This window comes from Dermacentor variabilis, chromosome 11 (genome assembly GCF_050947875.1).
Source record: "Dermacentor variabilis isolate Ectoservices chromosome 11, ASM5094787v1, whole genome shotgun sequence".
NCBI classification, from domain to species: Eukaryota; Metazoa; Arthropoda; class Arachnida; order Ixodida; family Ixodidae; genus Dermacentor; species Dermacentor variabilis.
The window spans coordinates 30,831,602-30,849,801 of NC_134578.1; the positions used below are offsets into that span (position 1 = coordinate 30,831,602).

The 18,200-nt window shown below is 43.5% G+C and overlaps 1 protein-coding gene across 1 annotated transcript in view; it reads right to left on the reverse strand.

The window, feature by feature from the left end:
* Positions 1–4,404: 4,404 nt before the first annotated feature.
* LOC142563103 (plasma kallikrein-like) overlaps positions 4,405–18,200 on the reverse strand; it is a 33,070-nt gene continuing 19,274 nt past the window's right edge. Inside the window, exons 5-9 of the mRNA XM_075673629.1 lie at positions 9,748–9,845; positions 8,794–8,935; positions 7,676–7,790; positions 6,113–6,252; positions 4,405–4,786 (exon numbers count right to left, since the gene is read on the reverse strand). Of these exons, the coding sequence (XP_075529744.1) occupies positions 4,586–4,786; positions 6,113–6,252; positions 7,676–7,790; positions 8,794–8,935; positions 9,748–9,845 (696 nt within the window). The 3' untranslated portion in view covers positions 4,405–4,585. The remainder of the gene's footprint in view (positions 4,787–6,112; positions 6,253–7,675; positions 7,791–8,793; positions 8,936–9,747; positions 9,846–18,200) is intronic.

The window sequence follows — 18,200 nt, forward strand, 5'->3', positions numbered from 1 at the left end:
TATTCACGAATTCTGTACATCACACCTTCACCATTCTGCGGAATTTCATGGCACTGCAGATGTGTAACTGAATGGCCAAAATTTTAGAAAATATTGTTTAAGTAAACCGGCCGAGTATCAACAAGTTTCATCTGGCTGTGCCTTCAAACAACATATGCATTCATGGCACGTTGTCGGAATATAACCAACCCTTATATGTAGCTTTCATTGATTACGAGAAAGCGTTTTTTTCTGTCGAAACCTCAGCAGTCATGGAGGCATTACGGAATCAGGGTGTAGACGAGCCACATGTAGAAATACTGAAAGATATCTCTAGCGGCTCCACAGCCACCATTGTCCTCCATAGAGAAAGCAACAAAATCCCAAATAAAGAAAGGCGTCAGGCAGGGAGATACGATCTCTCCAACACTATTCACAGCGTGTTTACAGGAGGTATTCAGAGACCTGGATTGAGAAGAATTGGGGATAAGAGTTAATGGAGAATACCTTAGTTACTTGCGATTCGCTGATGATACTGCCTTGCTTAGTAACTCAGGGGACCAATTGCAATGCATGCTCACTGACCTGGAGAGGCAAAGCAGAAGAGTGGGTCTAAAAATTAATCTGCAGAAAACTAAAGTAATGCTTAACAGTCTCGGAAGAGAACAGCAATTTACAATAGGCAGCGAGGCACTGGAGGTCGTAAGGGAATACATCTACTTAGGGCAGGTAGTGACGGCGGATCGATTTGAATGGGAATGGGCTGGGGTGCATTTGGCCGACATTCTCAGATCATGAATAGCAGGTTGCCATTATCCCTCAAGAGAAAAGTATATAATAGCTGTGTCTTACCACTGCTCACCTACGGGGCAGAAACCTGGAGGCTTACGAAAAGGGTTCTACTCAAATTGAGGACGACACAACGAGCTATGGAAAGAAGAATGATGGGTGAGGGAACAAATGCGAGTTAATGACATCTTAGTTGAAATAAGCAAAATGATATGGTCATGGGCAGGACATGTAATGAGGAGGGAAGATAACCGGTGGTCATTAAGGGTTACGGACTGGATCCCACGGGAAGGGAAGCGTAGCAGGGGGCTGCAGAAAGTTAGGTGGGCGGATGAGATTAAGAAGTTTGCAGGCATGGCATGGCCACAATTAGTACATGACCGGGGTTGTTGGAGAAGTATGGGAGAGGCCTTTGCCCTGCAGTGGGCGTAACCAGGCTGATGATGATGATGATGATGAAAAAATAAGCAGTTTGTTTCTCTCGTAAAATTAAAAAAAATTAGCTATCTTCTCTGCATGGTCAGATAGTCCTGGTAGAAAACTGCGGCAGCAAAACTGAATCATCGCTGTTTTGGCAACAATTTGAAAAGTGCAGCTTTTTTGTTTTACTTGCATGGTGAAGGTTTTAAGCGCAATTGACTTGTTAAGGGCGTTGTTGAGGATCCGGAAGCCAGCTAAAGAGACAAAAATTTATTTCAAACTTTTTCAGACATAATTAAATACGTATACAGAACGTACAATAAATGGAACACACACAAAATATTCCAACAGCTCCCGTCGAATTGAGAGGCATTAACGTGAATTGAGTGCGGTGCATTCTCCTAGGATGCTTGAGCTAGCATCCAATTTTCTTCATGTCACAGATACAGTAATCTCTGCCACGATGCCAATTTTTCTGTATCAGTATAGAAATGCAAATTCATGTTTATTCTGCCGAATTTTATTATGGCATTCTTGGAAAGCGGGCGGCTTCAAATTATTTTACCGTGCTATTAAAAACGACCTTTAAAGATACTTTGCTACATATTTTTTGCAAAGCTTACTGGCAGAGTAGGTACGTCATGACTGCCAGCTAGAGGTGAGTTAGGCTTGGTAAACGGTTGCTGAGATCTATGTGTGAAGTGCACTTGTGCGTACTTTGCGACGGAGCACTTTCTCTATTGAGTTAGCATTGCTGAGAACACTAAGTGCGTCTGCGTGTACTGTCAAGTAATGTGGGCCCAAATAGTTTTCAGAGCAGAACCACCATGAACAGGCCTGGGGCGAGCCTTTGTGTCACTGCTCGTGCTTACGTGTTTGGAAAGTTAGCAATTCACCACACCATCCAGGGTTTCCACGAATGAAGGACGGAACTGTGCTCTCGACTGATGCATACCCAGCTCACCTTATTTCAATTTAGCAATAAGCCACTATGCTGGAGCAAACAAAGCATCTATCTGCAACGCGTGAAACGCATGCTGTTGATGAACAGATTGTTTGTTGTGATTCGTTCCTTTCTTGCGAATACGAGAGTAGGAACAAATCATGAAACATGCTAACAATCAGTAAGAACCTCCTATACAAGGTCATAATTTTTATGTTTTACGGAATTTTTTATAAATCGCGTGTGGCAGTTCGAATAATTTACCTCAAGCACAAAAATTATGCTAACAGGCGGGCATCACTAGCACGAGAAATCTAAACGGATGATCAATTAGTTTAAAAATAACTAATTAACCTCATACTTAATTACTCTACGGCGCATATTGCAATATTTGCGAATTGTAGCCGATGAATTTGCAACACGCATCCACTTGAAATGAATTTATAGGATGAGACCAGTTTCGGGATACTATTTCCCACAGCTTGTGATGAAAAAAAAATGAGCCGTCCAGTTAACACTGTGCTTCAATGCATAAAAAAGGGCTTTGTTAAAAAGTAAGAGGACCAACAGCGCATTTGACGGCGAGTTTGATGGTGGACCTCTCCAAACTGGTGTCTTTCTGCGAATTTACTTCAAGTGGATGCGCCTTACAAACTCACAGGCTGCCATTCGAGAAATGCAATGTGTGCTTTAAGGAGGTTTATTGGTGACTTTTTTTGGTATTTATTAGATGTGTTTAGATTTCTTTGTGCAAGTAGTGTTCCCCTCTCTGAAGAAACTAGCTCAAGGACTAAGTTTATGTTCTTTGCAACAGGCAATTTTTAAAAATTAAATTTTACACGATAATTGTCGCTCCGTAGCACTTGATTCACTACTCGGAAACAGTGAGTGCCGGAAATCATGCTTGTTCCATTTAGTAAAATCACTCCAAAGAGATTCAGTGTACGTACGCCGTCGGGAACATCTGAGGGCCTATGTAATGGAGGTAAATACAGAACAAGCAATTGTAGCTACTAATAAAAAAGTTTAGTTGTAATTTTTTTAACCTAAAACGAACGTGCCTTAGCTCCGTTGTTATACCTATGGCGCTGCGAGGTCTTGCTAAACTACATGGTACGTTCCCTGTCGAATCAGTGGATGAGACCCACTAAAGCTAGCAAATAGCCTTGAATCATTCCGATCAGTACGATATCAAATCAGAGGGATGGTGCCACGTGTGAAATCACACAAGTGTATAATATCGGCCATAGCTGGCAGTAACAATCGACGTAGACATGGTAACTTACTCGATATTTACACTTTATCTCTGGCTTTAGCGTTACAAAGTGTCTATATGCGAGAGCACATACCTTAAAATAGGCAACTAAACTTAGACGAGAAATAGCACGCCCAGGCTTTTGTGCGGCACCTATGTTGTTTCGGTATAGGTGTTTGTGTAAACATACATGCCAAGATACGTTGAGATTAACATCTAAATGGAATATATCCCGGTGCCAGAGTGCCTCACCAGAAATGGCTTTTCATTGCGTGACCCAATGGCGATGATAGTCGCTTTCGGGAAGCTGCAACCTGTCTTAGTCGCAGTGTTAGTCCTGCAGTGTGCTTGATAAGTATACGCAACGCGTATTAATTCTAAAACTTGCGCTCTCAACACTTAGTGCAATGACATACAACTGTTGCAGGGCGGGATACAAACGCAAACTTCTACTAGGAGGCTTTCAGCGAAAGTGTTTCTCCTGGCAATTTAATACCTCTGCTCCATATATTTGAGGTCGTAACACTCTTAGGGCAAAAGGAGTGGGGCAACTTCTTCTGAGAGCTATTTTTTTCCCGCATACCTGACTCCCTTTTCCGCAGTAGTTTTTTTCGCCATTGGAATGCGTGGAGATCATAAATCATTGGAGAGAACCGAAACTCCCCAAAAGAGAGTTAAGAAGCTCACAAGTAGTTCCTCGCACACAGGAGCTGCAAGTACTCCCTTTGTTCTCCCGTTGGACGCTGCTAGTTGCTCTTTCGAATTTGTGCCATTTTCTTACGCCCGTCAGGTCTGCTCAAAATTATGAGAGCGCGTATTTTACTACTATTGCGTAACAACTAATGCACATCTGTAGGGATAAAACAATGTCGTTCGCGGAATAGAACCGTTTCGTAATTCTCAAGTGCGCTTTTCCGCATTACTCATTTGCTCCAAGAATTAAAAAAATGGCGGCACCACTAATTGTTATAACCAGGAAGGAGTACTAGCTGAATATGTTAGAGCTTGTCTTTGCTGCAGTGTCAACGAAAGCTACGTGTACATTTTCAATGTGATAACACTGAACAAATTGCGGTCATACGCGCTGTTTGCGCAAAATGTTTGCCATTAGTTTGACAGACCGCTTTACGGGAAAGCTGCTTTAGAATTATACGGAGGGTCGATAACCAGCCCTGCTTGGACGCCTTCCAATTCGACTTCTACGAAATGTCCTCTGTCTTGAGGTCCCTGTAGTTGTCGTAAGAGCCGATGACTTGCAATAACCAGGGAACTAGGGCTTCCAGTCGAGCGTACACTCCAGGCATGTCGTCCAGAGCACACCCGATGCCGTAGGATACGATGCCCACTTGGAGGTAGCGGCCCTCTTGGACACGCGTCATCAGGGGTCCTCCGGAGTCGCCCTACGACGTGGGGACAATTTTATGGCAATTTTATTGTCAGATTTTGTGGGCTAGTAAAGTAAAGGCTGGTAAGGTTTCACGAGCTGTCGTAAAGAAGAGAAAATGGTAGATGTAACGTTATGCGACAGGAAAAGCACAGAATGGATTAGAGAGCATTGGGTTTTACTGATATTTCTGTTGAAATGAGTGGAAAGAATTCGATTTGTGCAGGGCATGTAATACGTAGAGCACGTAAGAGGTGGTTTATTAGATTAGTGGAGCGGGTGCAAGGCGATGCAAGGGATGCAATTAAGCGGTGTGAGAACAATAGGAAATTTTCAGACATAGGACGGAGTGGGCCGACGCTAGTCAACGTAAATGTGAGAACGCTAGTAGAGGCGTTAGTCCCGCAGTTTATGTAATATAGACTTACGGCGATGACCTCTGGACACCACAGTAATGAGAAGTATATTTCTGTACACTAACTAGCGCAACGGTGTCTTCTGATTACCTAATTAGCGTTCAGTGATTCACTTCAGCCACCATTTGGAGCGGCGAATCTCGAATGAGTCAGAATATTACGAAAGTTCTGGCTCTGCAGATGCGCTCAGCATTGCAACTGCGCAGAGACTTCAAAACATTGCGAGAAAACTGTACTGCAGCCAGCAGGTATCGCGTGCTAAAACAGCGCTAGCGTTGATGCTCACTAACACCACAGATACATAGATACTACGTGCACAGAATCCAGGCTCATGTTCTGCAATGAATACGTATCGAATTTACAGGGCTGAATTTCATGTTCTAATCAGAAAAATGTTCGCAGCAAACAACTGGCTGCCTTTTCTCAAAGGTTTTTCCCAAGGCTGAGGTGACGAAATGTTTCGCAAGAGACTAGAAAGCGGCGTCACCAAGAGTGTCTTTTAATTCTTTTCATTCGCTTTATGACATAGAAAAAGCTTTTCGTCTCCACAATGCCACCATTCACTAATTCTGAATTATACTCTCCCAGAATAGTAGAAAGTCTGATCAGAATTCATTTTCGTACTGTACATCTATTCGCTAGGTTGTATGAGATTTCGCAATGTTTATGAAGTCAGTATGGGCTCGTGATATTGCACAATTTTACGACTATCGTAAACAGAACTTTTCGTGCGCCATATTAGATCATCAAGTAATACAAACCTGGTCTTCAATATTTTCATAGCAAATGGACAAGTTTACAAATAAAAGAATGCAAAGCTTGTAGTCCGTTAGCATTGCATGCAGAGTTCTAGGCTGTCTAAATCAGTGCATGCAATATTCCCAAAATACATTCCTCTAAATTCTGCGTATACTTGAGGCACCCACCTGACAGGCATCGGTGTTGAGCCTGTATGCACAATACATGAGGTCTTTCCGGTAGCCCGTGTGCTGGAACTTGTCCTCACAACGTGCATTGGGCACAACCTTAACGACAGTGTATCGAAGATAATCCACCGCTTTGCCGTCTGCAGTGCGGAGAGAGAGACAACGCGAGAGAAATATACTACACATTTCCAATTTTGCGAAGTTGCCGTCTATGCCAGCTTGTCTAAATTTAAATTCATTTCCCTTGTGGAACTATGCGAACTTTTGATGATGTAATTGTAGGGGAATACTAAAGTGTGACTGCAGGTGCCAGTTTCATCCAGAGGAAGAGTACATCTTTGCAAATGTAGAAGTTAACACGTACTAGCAAGAAATGATGCCTTCAACGTCGAAAAATATTTATCGAGAAATTTCACGGAATGGGTGGGAGGGGGGGGGGCGTGTAGAAACACCGAAAAGCTGTAGGAAAGTAGCAGCAAATAAGATTGCTGAATATATTGATGCGCGGTAACTGGTAGTCACGTTTTGAGCAATGACTGTTCAAGGGGAAAGTTAATGACATGCAAACCACGCTCGATAGCGAACATTTTTGTTGAATATAACGAAAACGATTTTATACAGATTCATGCCATTTTCTGCGGTTTCTTGTGTTTTTCTTTATATGTGGCTATCACATGTTCATTTCTCCAAATCTCATATTTAATGTTTTTTTCGTGTGTCGCATAACATGTCTCCGAAAATGCATGAAGCAGGGACACACAATTTTTCGTTTATCGGTTGATAGAACACTGAGGTAATAGGCAACATTTAGTTATTCCAGAACCATAGATGGTGGCATGACGCATTTTTTTTCTAAATATGCATTTGAAGACACAGTATCTTTCAACAAATAAACTTTTTATTGCAGGAACAGGTAGATTAGTTAACGTCAGATGAGTTACCGTCGGACTGCACGAAGAAAATTTAAGCGTTACTCGTTAAGGGAAGGTAGTACAATATTGTTTTAAAAAACGACTTTGCTGTGGCATGTTCCACAACCCAGTTTGAAGGGTGTTGATTATATGATAATTGATATTGTAAACACTAGTGACAAACTGAAACGCGACATGTTCGGGAAGTACCTTTCGTGAGAGCAACATTTTTCGCGATGTAAGAGAATTTGCGCGCCTTTTTGCGCATTTCTGCGAATGTACATCTCATTTCAGTTTGTATCCTTCAACTTAACAAATTTCCGCTTTTGCGGTTACTTTTGAATGCCCCAGCATTTTGTATTCAGACGCGCTCCACAAGTTCCTACACATCATTCCTGTTGAAAATTTCTTTCAGCTGGCTTCCCTACAGGTGGTAGCTAGAGCATAAATCAAGAACAAGAAATATTTAGCTGCTGCGTGGAGGCATAGTACACTTGTTTTGTGAACTTTCTAAAAAAAAAAAAAAACAACATAGTGAAATCTAGATAAGAATTTCGTTATCGCGGCGTTTGACGTACGTTCGCAAACACGCACCAATGCTCCAAAGAAGACAAAAGCTCCAATTAGACGTCAGGAGCAATGATGACGTCACCTTGTGAGAGGAAGCCCCAGCCAGCAACAACAACGTCCGCGTTGAAGATATTCACAGGGGCAGACGGGAGACATATTGGCTTCGCACCGTTTCCGTATTGGATTTCTTTCTCCACCTGCGCAGGAATTCGCCACGCGTTATCAGCATAAATAAACGAGAAGTGGAAAGCCACTGCCCTTGTGCTGTTCCCATGTTCCCATTGTAACAGATTAATGATACAAAACAGACATTTTCGGCTACGCATTCCGTAGAAACCGGCCACGCAAAGATCTCCCATCGCATTTCTGTGATAAGCGTAATAGGTGCTCTGAACTGTATTTTTTCTGTTCGCGTTTCAGTCTGTGCCGATGGTTGGCATCACCGCGAAGTTGTATCGCGATGTTGATATAAGGGACAGAAAGACTGTGAAACCTTTCCTGTCTTGTTATCGCAGGAATCATAATTTGGCCTTCCTTTAGCGCGAGCACTAGCACTCATTTGGAGCAAATCGCTCTTTGAAGGTGGGCATAGAAGTTCTTGCCGCTTGGAAGACAAAAATCCAAACACTGGTGAATACACATAAGGGCAGCTGTGTCTCTGTCCTGGCTTTCTAAGTTGTCAAAAACTTCTTGTCAACAGGGAACAAATTTTAAGACTAGGCTACTTCTGGGGACGGTGGCTCGTACACTTAGCACAAATCACAGCCATGTCAAATTTAGCACCAGAAAAGGCTGAATAAAAATTAGGCGAAAAGTTCCCCACCCCCTGGTTGACGTGCCGGAGACATTTCTTAAACGAAGAAAAGGCTGTCAGCTTTAATTTGTGACCAGTAATATATATTTTCCATCTCTGCTGTCCCAGCGCTTCTTTAAGCATAGAACATCTTCCATACCTGAAATTTTTGGGGGATTTGTCCAACTCTGACCAATATTCACCCGTCTTCGTCGTCGTCTTTATTTGTGTGTATCTTATTGAAAGTGAGAGGAATCGGAAAGCATGAATTCAAAATTCATGTAACAAGAAGGTTCATCACTTTCTATAAAAATTTCTGACTCAGAATTAAGAGCGCGGAGCCGCACTCCATTGGACTTCTGCGTGCTGCGATGGTTACAGCAAACGTATATCAGTAAATGCAGTACCAGAAGAATGGCGATGTCGTAGAGGAACTTAGCCGCGTCGAATTGCGGGTGCCGGATCATCTTCACGGCCCGCAGTGTCGTTCCCTTGTGAATGTCATTGCTGCCGTAGACGACGTCGATCTTCACGGCCTCCTCCTCGTTTCTGCGTATGTAACACGTGCGAAGGCACGGTGTGAAAGAACTGAGAGGGCCTTAACTCGATCATTCGCTTTCATTTGCGGGTAGAAGCTACCTCTGCGGGGTGGAGCAATGGCGGATAAGGAACAAAGTGAGATAATCCCTCATGCATTAAGTATGGCTGAAGTCACGTGTCATTTTACGCTGAAGTCGTTCACTTCGTTTATTCCAGAGAATTTTCCACAAGAAGTACTGTAAGGAACTCTGGCTCTAGTGTCCGCGGGAGCTTCGATAATGGCGGTTCAGCTAGGACAGGAAGGATGATGAGTACGTGCATTGGCCTAAACTTTCTACTGTGCAAATGAAGCATTTTCATAAAACCTATCGCGTTCTGAGTGTAATTGTTACCGATGATTACACATACACATAGGGAACCATTGCTTTGCACTCCTTACAAAGTAATGTTAATTGTTTTACGATTAAGGAGGATTATTAACCTGTATCGAGCTTAGTGAAGATAATACACAATTCTACATACCTCCCATATTCAATAAGATCGCATGGCATATAGAACAAACGTGTTTTTAATGGGATCCCCAGTGTTTTACAATATGAAATTATCGAATATCGGAGACATGGTGACGATGACTTTTTTTTTTTCAATAGGTATTCACGTGAAAATCTACAAGTAGCAGCTATTTCAATCGGGAGGCCAATTTGATGTCAGCTCTTCCATTTGGTAAACAAATCTATTTAAGCGGTATTCTATTCGCAATCCGAAATCTCGGAGCTTCGTACAGGCGTCATTTTATATACTCGTACTCAAAGGAAACTCACAGCAGCGTACAATGTCCCGCCGTCAGCACGTGTCGTTTCGTTATGATGCTCCCTCCGCATCTCGTGGCCTGACCCGGGAAGAACACCCTCAGGAAAACCTGACACAGGGATGCAAAATAGGAAAAAAGAGTTTCCACACAGCCCGTTGCCATTATCAGTGTTATGAAACTTGATCAGGCCAGTACAAACGAGAGCGCTGTGACAACACCAGCTCTTGTAGATGGTGGCGCGAGGAGCATTGATGACACAAGCAAAGCACTGCATGTGGCGGCGCCAAGTGCGCTGATGACGTTGCGATCCCTATAAGCCGCTATCGTTCTTTAGCGCCTTATTCATCCGCATCGAACCATTATGAACCGTAGCCAAGTATGCTCAGGCGGTGGCTTCGTACAGCACCGCCACGCGAGCCGCACCTTGAAAGCGATATCCGATGCCGACGAAGAGAACCGACTGCTGATAGCTTCGTGCACTGTGCTCTCGCCGCTTACTTAGCGTTGAAGAGAGACGCGCGGGCCCGTATCTTGAAAGCGATTAGCGAAACTGTCAGAATCGGGCGTGTGCTGGGAGTTCCGTGAGCGCTTTTTTCTCGCCGCTTCGCTGGCCTCGAGGAGAAAGGCCCCACTAGCGTAATTTCGCTTGCTGCTGCGGGTATTATCTCAAAAGCGGTCGCCTTACGGGACGGCCGGACGAACGAAAGGACGTCCTTCTCATTCGCTGAGAAATGCTTGCACGCTTCATGAACTAGCGGCTCTTTAAAGTTCAACTCCAATGAAATTTCACTTTGACAACATTTTTTACGAATGATAAGTATCGTGCGGTCTATTCTTGAAGGGAACTCTCTCACTACACTAAAAGTATCCACTATAGCTTTGACAATACAATATACATGCCTGAAGTGTAGAAAGGTGGTTTTTAATAGATAAAGCACCAATAATGACGGCCAACAGGGAGGAACAAAGACAGTACAAAGCGCCTTGTCCTGCCTTTGTCCCTTCCTGTGTGCCATCACTATTGGCGCTTCTATCCATTGAAAGCTATGTACCAACTAGCCCCAAAAGGTGTTTTGCTAGGAAGATGGCAGTGCCACCAACCACAAGCCATCTGCTGAAAAGTATGTAAGTGTATGTGTTATGGTTTCGTCATAAATCAGATACCATATCACTTTAATGGCGTTCACATGGTAAAAAAAAACAATAATCGCTACGAGGTTCGCGATAAACAATCTTTTTCTCCCAGGAGAGACAGAAATAAGTTATATTTAAAGAGGGGGCGATGATGTTCGTCCCCAGGTGGCCGGCGTCCTCAGTACAGGACGCCGTGGTCACTCGCTGCCCGTCGCGCTGAGCTCACATTAATTACGGTCAAGTGTCTTCACCATACGCAGCCTTAAAAATGACAATTTACCTAACTGTTTAAATTATCATAATCAACCCCATAGTTTAAATCATCCCTTCGACATTAGTTTGACAGTAAATTCAGACACATTTATTTATATTAAGTTCTAAAAGGTGTTCTCTAATAATTGTATTGTTATATTTAAAATTTTCTTGTGCTCCTTATTACGTACAAGATTAGAATCCATGGTTTTGAAGTCTTATTGTGTGGTTTGAGCTTGTTCTTTGGTTGCCTTCCTTAACACCTGTTATACTGCTTTTAATGTATTAATTCCTTGTGTGTCTTTTGTGTGTGTCCTTGTGGGTCTTTTATTTGATTCTGTGACCCTCTGCTGTACAATATACTGCCTCTATTTCCCATCCTCGCAACGAATAACCTATAGTTCAAGATTCCCGAAATTCAGGTAATCTTGCTAGAGAAGGAAATTTCGCATGTGATGTACACTTATGCGTTCTCTTTAACACTTGGCAGCTCTGTAAACTGCTTCGAAACTGCAACCAACTACAATGAACCTAAGCCAGTATCACACCGGAAAAAATTAGCACTTGGTGGCCTTTATTTGGGGACCACGCAGTGGTCATCTTGATCATCATACTTAGCATATTTTTATGTCCACTGCCAAGACGAAGGTCTCTCCCAGCGATCTACAATTGCCCATATCTTGTGTTAGCTGATTCCAAGACTTGCCTGCAACTTTTTTTATTTCATCACATCACCTAATTCTCTGGCGTCTTCGACTGCACTCCCCTTCCCTTTGCACCAGTTCTGTAACTCCAATACACCACCAGTTATCTGCCCTACGCATTGCATGGCCTGACCAGGCTGTTGTTTTTCCTCTTAAAGTCAACTAGAATGTCGGCTACCCCCGTTCGCTTTCTAATCCACACCACTATCTTCCTGCCTCTTAACGTTACGGCTAACATTTTGTTGCGATAGCAATTAATGGACACTCCAGGCGCATTTTTGTCATTGCCGTCGGCGTCGCCGTGACGTTCCGTTTAAGGTCTAAATGCGATAAAATCGTTGCCCTGCGCCGTATAATGTGTGTGCGAGTGAAAGCGCGCGAGGGTGAGTGCGGCTGAGTGAACGCGGCTGAATCTCGAGTGCGCAAGCGAGGAAGGCGGAGCGGAAGCGCGCCCTCTTCTATCGCGCGCTCGCTGCAGGGTTGAGGCGAAGGAGGGGAGGGGGCGTCCTTATCCGGCTGCTGTTTACGGCAGGGTGATACGGGCGGCTTATCTTGAAAGCGATCTGCGATGGTTGCAGAGCGCGCAGTGTGGGTCGCTTCGTATGCGCTGTGCTTTCGGCGTTTCGTTCGCGCTGAAGCGAGAGATGTGCGAAGGTCAATTCGCTCGCTGCTACTGCCGCAATTCCTCACTCCAGCGTTTTGACAGCGCGTTCTCGCGGTTATCGAACGAGATGTGTTCATGTTTGCCTGAGCGCGTGCGACAACGTGCTTGCTATTTTAATTAGTAAGTGAATGCTTAGAAGCGTATACGGCCGACGAAACTACTGTCCTTACTTCGTATAGCATTCTACTAATTTGCTATTGCAATCGTTGCTTTGTGCCTTTCGGCGAAACTGCCACTTTTTTCGCTGTATCGCTCGTTGCGTGGTGGTACTTTTCTTCTCAAGCTTTTTTGTTTACCTCCAAGTTTCTGCTTCGTATGTTAGTACTGTTAGAATGCAATGATTGTACCCTTCTCTTTTAACCGATACCGGCAAGCTGCCGGTCATTCTATCCTAATACCTGCCGTATGCGCTTCAACACACTCTTATTCTTCTGCAACTTCTCTTATAATGAGGGTTCCCGGTGAGTAATTGACATGAACAAACGTACTCCTGCACATTCCAGAGGCTGACTCGTAATCATGAATGCTTCTTCTTTTGTCGGGCTATTGAACGATGCCTTCGCCCTCTGCATATTATTCTTTAACCCTACTCTCATACTTTCTTCGTTAACTTTCTCAATGATTTGTTAAAATTACTCCCTACTGATGCTCAAGAGGACAATTTAATCTGCAAATCCTAGATTGCTGATATAACTTCCTTTCTCTTGGAGTTTTATTTCTCCCTGCCTAATAGCTTGAATACTTATTCTAAGCATGGAGTGAATAGCATTGCCTAAAATGAATCTCTTGCCTGACCCTCTTCTTCGCCGGTATTTTTCCACCTTTCATGTGGAGAATTAGGGCAGCTGACGAGAGTATAGATATTTGCTAATATATTCATGTATGCTTCATGTACTCTTTGACTAAGGAATGCATGCATGACTGCTGGTACGTCTTACGAACGAAATGGCTTTTTGTAATATATGAAAACCATTAACAGAGGTTTCTTCTACTCACTAGATTTCTCTATAACTTCATTGGTGGCGTGAATATGAGCCATTGTAGTATACACTTGCTTGAACCCAGCCAGTTCTCAGGCTTGATTGAATGCCCGTGTTAGCCTGCTTCTATCGGAAGTTACCTTGATGAATATTCTGTGTTATATTGAAAGGAAAATTGGGCCAATATGTCTTCATTTGTTGGATGTTTCATTACTTGTGGACTAGTGTGATGTTGGTCTTTATGTAATTGCCTGGTACACTTGAAGTCATAAGGCATTGCGTATGTTGGGTCGCACGCTTTTCAAGTGCATCACCTCCATCTTTGATTGAATAGAGTGTTATTGCAGCTTCTCGTGCAGCTTTCTTCCCGGATCATGTCTTCCAAAACCATTATGACGTCATCGATAGTTGCACATGAAGATTCTGCATCCTTTTCCTCTCTGGTTCCAATCAAGGCTGCCTGGCTTCTCTGCGTAGTGTTAAGCTAAGTATAAAAGTGCTCTTAGTTGTCGGTAAGTCCATAAAGAGAACATAGGCCGCAGCCTCAATGCCACTTTATGGAAACACTGAACATCTTTGGAGGCTCTGCGCAGCGTTATCCACCTCCTTGTTCACTGCAGGCATTTTGTCTGATCAGCACTCTTCAAGGATGCCGAATTGACGAGCAGAACAAAAGGCTAACTGGAATGAGAAATCCTGGTGGTTATCTAGGTTAGCGCATATGAAGATTTTTGTATAAGTGCACAATCTGTGCATCTGATGAAGATGGACTTACTGTTCCCGAATAGATTGTAATGTTTATTTCTGCACCATAATTCCACCTTCCATTCCGTCTGTTTTGCTCGTGCTGACCATGCTGACGGTCGTGTCATCTAGCTACGATAGGGAAAAGGTTATCGCATCTGTCTCGATACCTTTCTACCCCCCGCCCCCCTTTGTTGATCATTTTGGTCTTGTCGAAAAGAAAACAATGTCAGCTCGTGCGCAGGAAACCTCATGGGTAAATGTTTCTTCCATAAACATCAGTTGAAAGTGGGCATTCTTCCTGTTATTGTACTCTTCTTTGTTCTTTCCGTGCCACTTTCGTGGTCTGCTTCGGTCGACGATCTCAGCCCTTTACCAAACCTAAGACTTCTACATCCTTCACTGTGCAGTGGTTGGTACAAAGTATGTTCTTTCCCCATTGGGGATTTTCAAGGTCCACTTTTGTTGCTGCGCTTCCGGGAGAAGATGTTATTTTATTCGTAGTCGATCACCTTCCGCTAGCTCTACCGGTGCCTTTCCTCCCTTATTTCTGGAGTTGGTACCGTAGTTGCCAATCCCCTAATGCCCCACCCGCTTTTCCCCCTTTCCCTATCTGATTCGTCGATGAATACAATACACTAAGTTTGCATCTTTCTCACTTCCAGTTCGCGTCTTCATATAATTTTTCTCTTTATACTTCATCATGACTGGACGTTGGAGCGTATACTAACGTACTACCTTTAATATTTTATCATATTTAGCTTTATTACGACGACGGCTACACTTTCATTATTACTGTAGAACTCATCAATCTGCCCCGATAAGTCCTTATGAAGCGGAAATCAGACCCTGCACTTTCTTTTTGCTGCGGTCCTTATTTCAGAAAGAAAAGATATGGTGCGAGATTGTTGGTCGTATTTTGAAGATCTCCGTAGCAGATGTAGCCAATATTAAGCACTGTATAAGCATCACCAGTTCTCTTAACCTCATTATGGCCAATAATATCCAAGGCAATGCATGATAATTGCAAGCTTAATGCAAGCTTAACTCGAGAGGGCTTGCGTTTAAAACGTTGCCACAATCACGTTACAGTTGCTGCCTGTCCGCAACTTTCACCAATTCAACAAATTTTAACAAATTTCGACAACTGATTATCTTTTTGCGCAAATGTACTCTTCCCGATCTGACCACGGACAGGACAGACCATGAAGAGTTCATTTGTGTGAAAGAAAGGTGAATTCTTACTTGATATATAACTAGATTTACGAAATAAGCACATCAGTTACGATAACCGATTCATAGATTATCCGCAGCTTTAAGTTCATTTCAGACTATCAAAAACCCTGCGGGCACTGTGCCAAACTTTCCGCGCTTAAATAAGCATCTTTGAGCAAGAAAGTCAGCCGAACGTGATTAATACGTTGGACATCACAGGGATATACAAAATCTAGGTAACGCTGACAAAGCCTTTACTCGCCTTTTCTTTAAATTAATCGCTCTTAAGTTTATGTACCACCTTAGCAGAGATCGCAGGTACCAGGTCGTTAGCGAATCAATGTTTCACTGGAGTAGCAGCTGTGACGCAGATGACATAACTGCGCATGGACGCTGATCTCACGGTAGCATCTGGAGGCCACTGTTTCTAAGCGGGTGTTTCAGTTTCTCATTAATACATTAAGGAAAAAATTATGAGCGAGCTTGGCGCCACACGAGTCATGCCAAAGGTGCCTCGTCGGTAATCGTCGAGTCAGAGCAGGCGGTAGGTTTTGTGGGTCCTGCTCTGGAAGCAGAGCTACGGCAGTGCGGTTCAACAGGGACGCATTGATTGAAAACTACCAGAAACCTAACATTCTTGGGCAAGACGCTCACTCTCTCAGAGGTCACGTGTTGGGCCAGTGCTGCGAGGGGAAAAGAATGGCTTCGCCGGGAGTGCGCTTGCTAAGGCTGGCTACGTAATGTAATGCCATCGAGGTTGTTCAATTCCTTGTTCTATGTTCTAGAAAATTTAGATTAAGCGTCATTTCCGCCTATCGCTGAGCGACGGCGTTTCTTCAAGTTTTCGTAAACAAAAGCTTTATTTTTGCGAACTTTTCTTTTTAAGTATTAGTGGGAACGCGAAATACTGCTTAGAAGCTGCTGTGTTTTTGTACATTATTAATACCGGGGGTTTCATGCAACAAGAACCAAACTTTAATATTGAAGTCGTGACAAGTGAGAGCCGCGCGGCATATTGTACCTTCTACTAAGGATGTTTGTCTAAGTGCCTGTATTATTAAATTAGTTACCTTAAACGAAGGAAAACTGTGTTATTCATTTAGAAGAATACGTCACCTTTGAGAAGTTGTAGAGCGTTCTGAGCAACACCGACAGAAAGTGTTTCTCTGTCGTTGTATTTTTCATGCCGCTTTTTTCGGAGCTCGGAAGAAAGTATGCGACAAATGCAAGAATGAATTCACAGAGTGCTTGCGCGTGCGTACTACAGCACTCTCTACCTTGCTTTTAATAAAAGAAATCCACACACAGATAAAAAAGAAAGCCATGGATCACTGCGTCTCTCGTACGTCAACGTTATTGTTTGAAGATCGAGAAAGTGCGCACTGACAACGATATCACATGTGCGCTCTTTTATTTCTTAATCATTGACCTAGTTACGTGAAGCACGTGATTTACCGGCTGTCCCAGGTAACTTCCGCTAAACTTTAAAAATATGCACATTACACCTAACTGTACAGAACCATAGTAATGTCGTTTGCCGTCGCTTGGAGATACTCAGATTGTTTTCTTTTTCTTTCCGCCTAGTTGCATATTTAGTCTTAATTAGTTATTCAGATTCCTAAATATTATTATTACACGAAAAGTGTCAACGAGAAAATCGTATAGCACCGTGAAAAACTACCGTTACAGCTTCCCGTTCCTATATACGTGCTGCGCACATAAAGGTGTTTTTTCAAACGTAAAAAAGCCCGCGAATACAGGTGAAATAGCCGTGTGACTACGCGCTCGAGGCACTTTGCGTATATTCACGGGCTTGTCTATAAACACTAAGTTAAAGAAAAATAAAGCCCTCCGTGGTTGCTCAGTGGCTATGGTGTTGGGCTGCTGAGCACGAGGTCGCGGGATCGAAACCCGGCCACGGCGGCCGCATTTCGATGGGGGCGAAATGCGAAAACACCCGTGTGCTTAGATTTAGGTGCACGTTAAAGAACCCCAGGTGGTCAAAATTTCCGGAGTCCTCCACTACGGCGTGCCTCACAATCAGAAAGTGGTTTTGGCACGTAAAACCCCAAATATTATTATTATTAAAGAAAAATTAAAGCGAAACGTTTTCAAATCTTCATGACTGAACGGAAAGCAGATAATGCAGTATTGAAAGCTTACTACTCCCAAACATAATATATTTCGAGTTCTTTAGGTGAACCCTTTGTTCCGGCTTAGATGTCTAAGTGAACTCTGCATTACTGTGATGCAGATTGTTCTTTATTTGCGAGCTGTAATATTTTAACTTGATGCTTAAGTCCGCGATTTTAGCAGCGTTAGTGAAAAAGCGGATCCGCTAAATAAAGGACTAAACAAAACACGCTGCAGTTTCGCCTGAAAGGCGAAGCATCGAGTGCGATAGCAAATTAGTAGACAGCTGTACCAAGCAAGGATAGTAGTATTATCGGCCGTATACAGTTGTGAACATTCGCTCACTAAATAAATTAACAAGCATGATGTTCACGTGCGCACAAGCACACATGAACACATCTCACTCGATGACCGCGCGCACCCGCTGTCAAAACGTTGGGGTTCGAAAGCACGGCAGCAGTAGCGAGCCAGTTGACCTTCGTGCTGCCTCGCGCTTCAACGCGACCTAAGTGGCTGGAACATACCGCACACGAAGCTATCAGCACTCGGTGCACTCTGTTCGCATCGCAGATCGCTTCGAAGATGGGGCCCGCTCGACCGCGCCACACGGAGCCGCCACCAGAGTAGAACGCCCCCC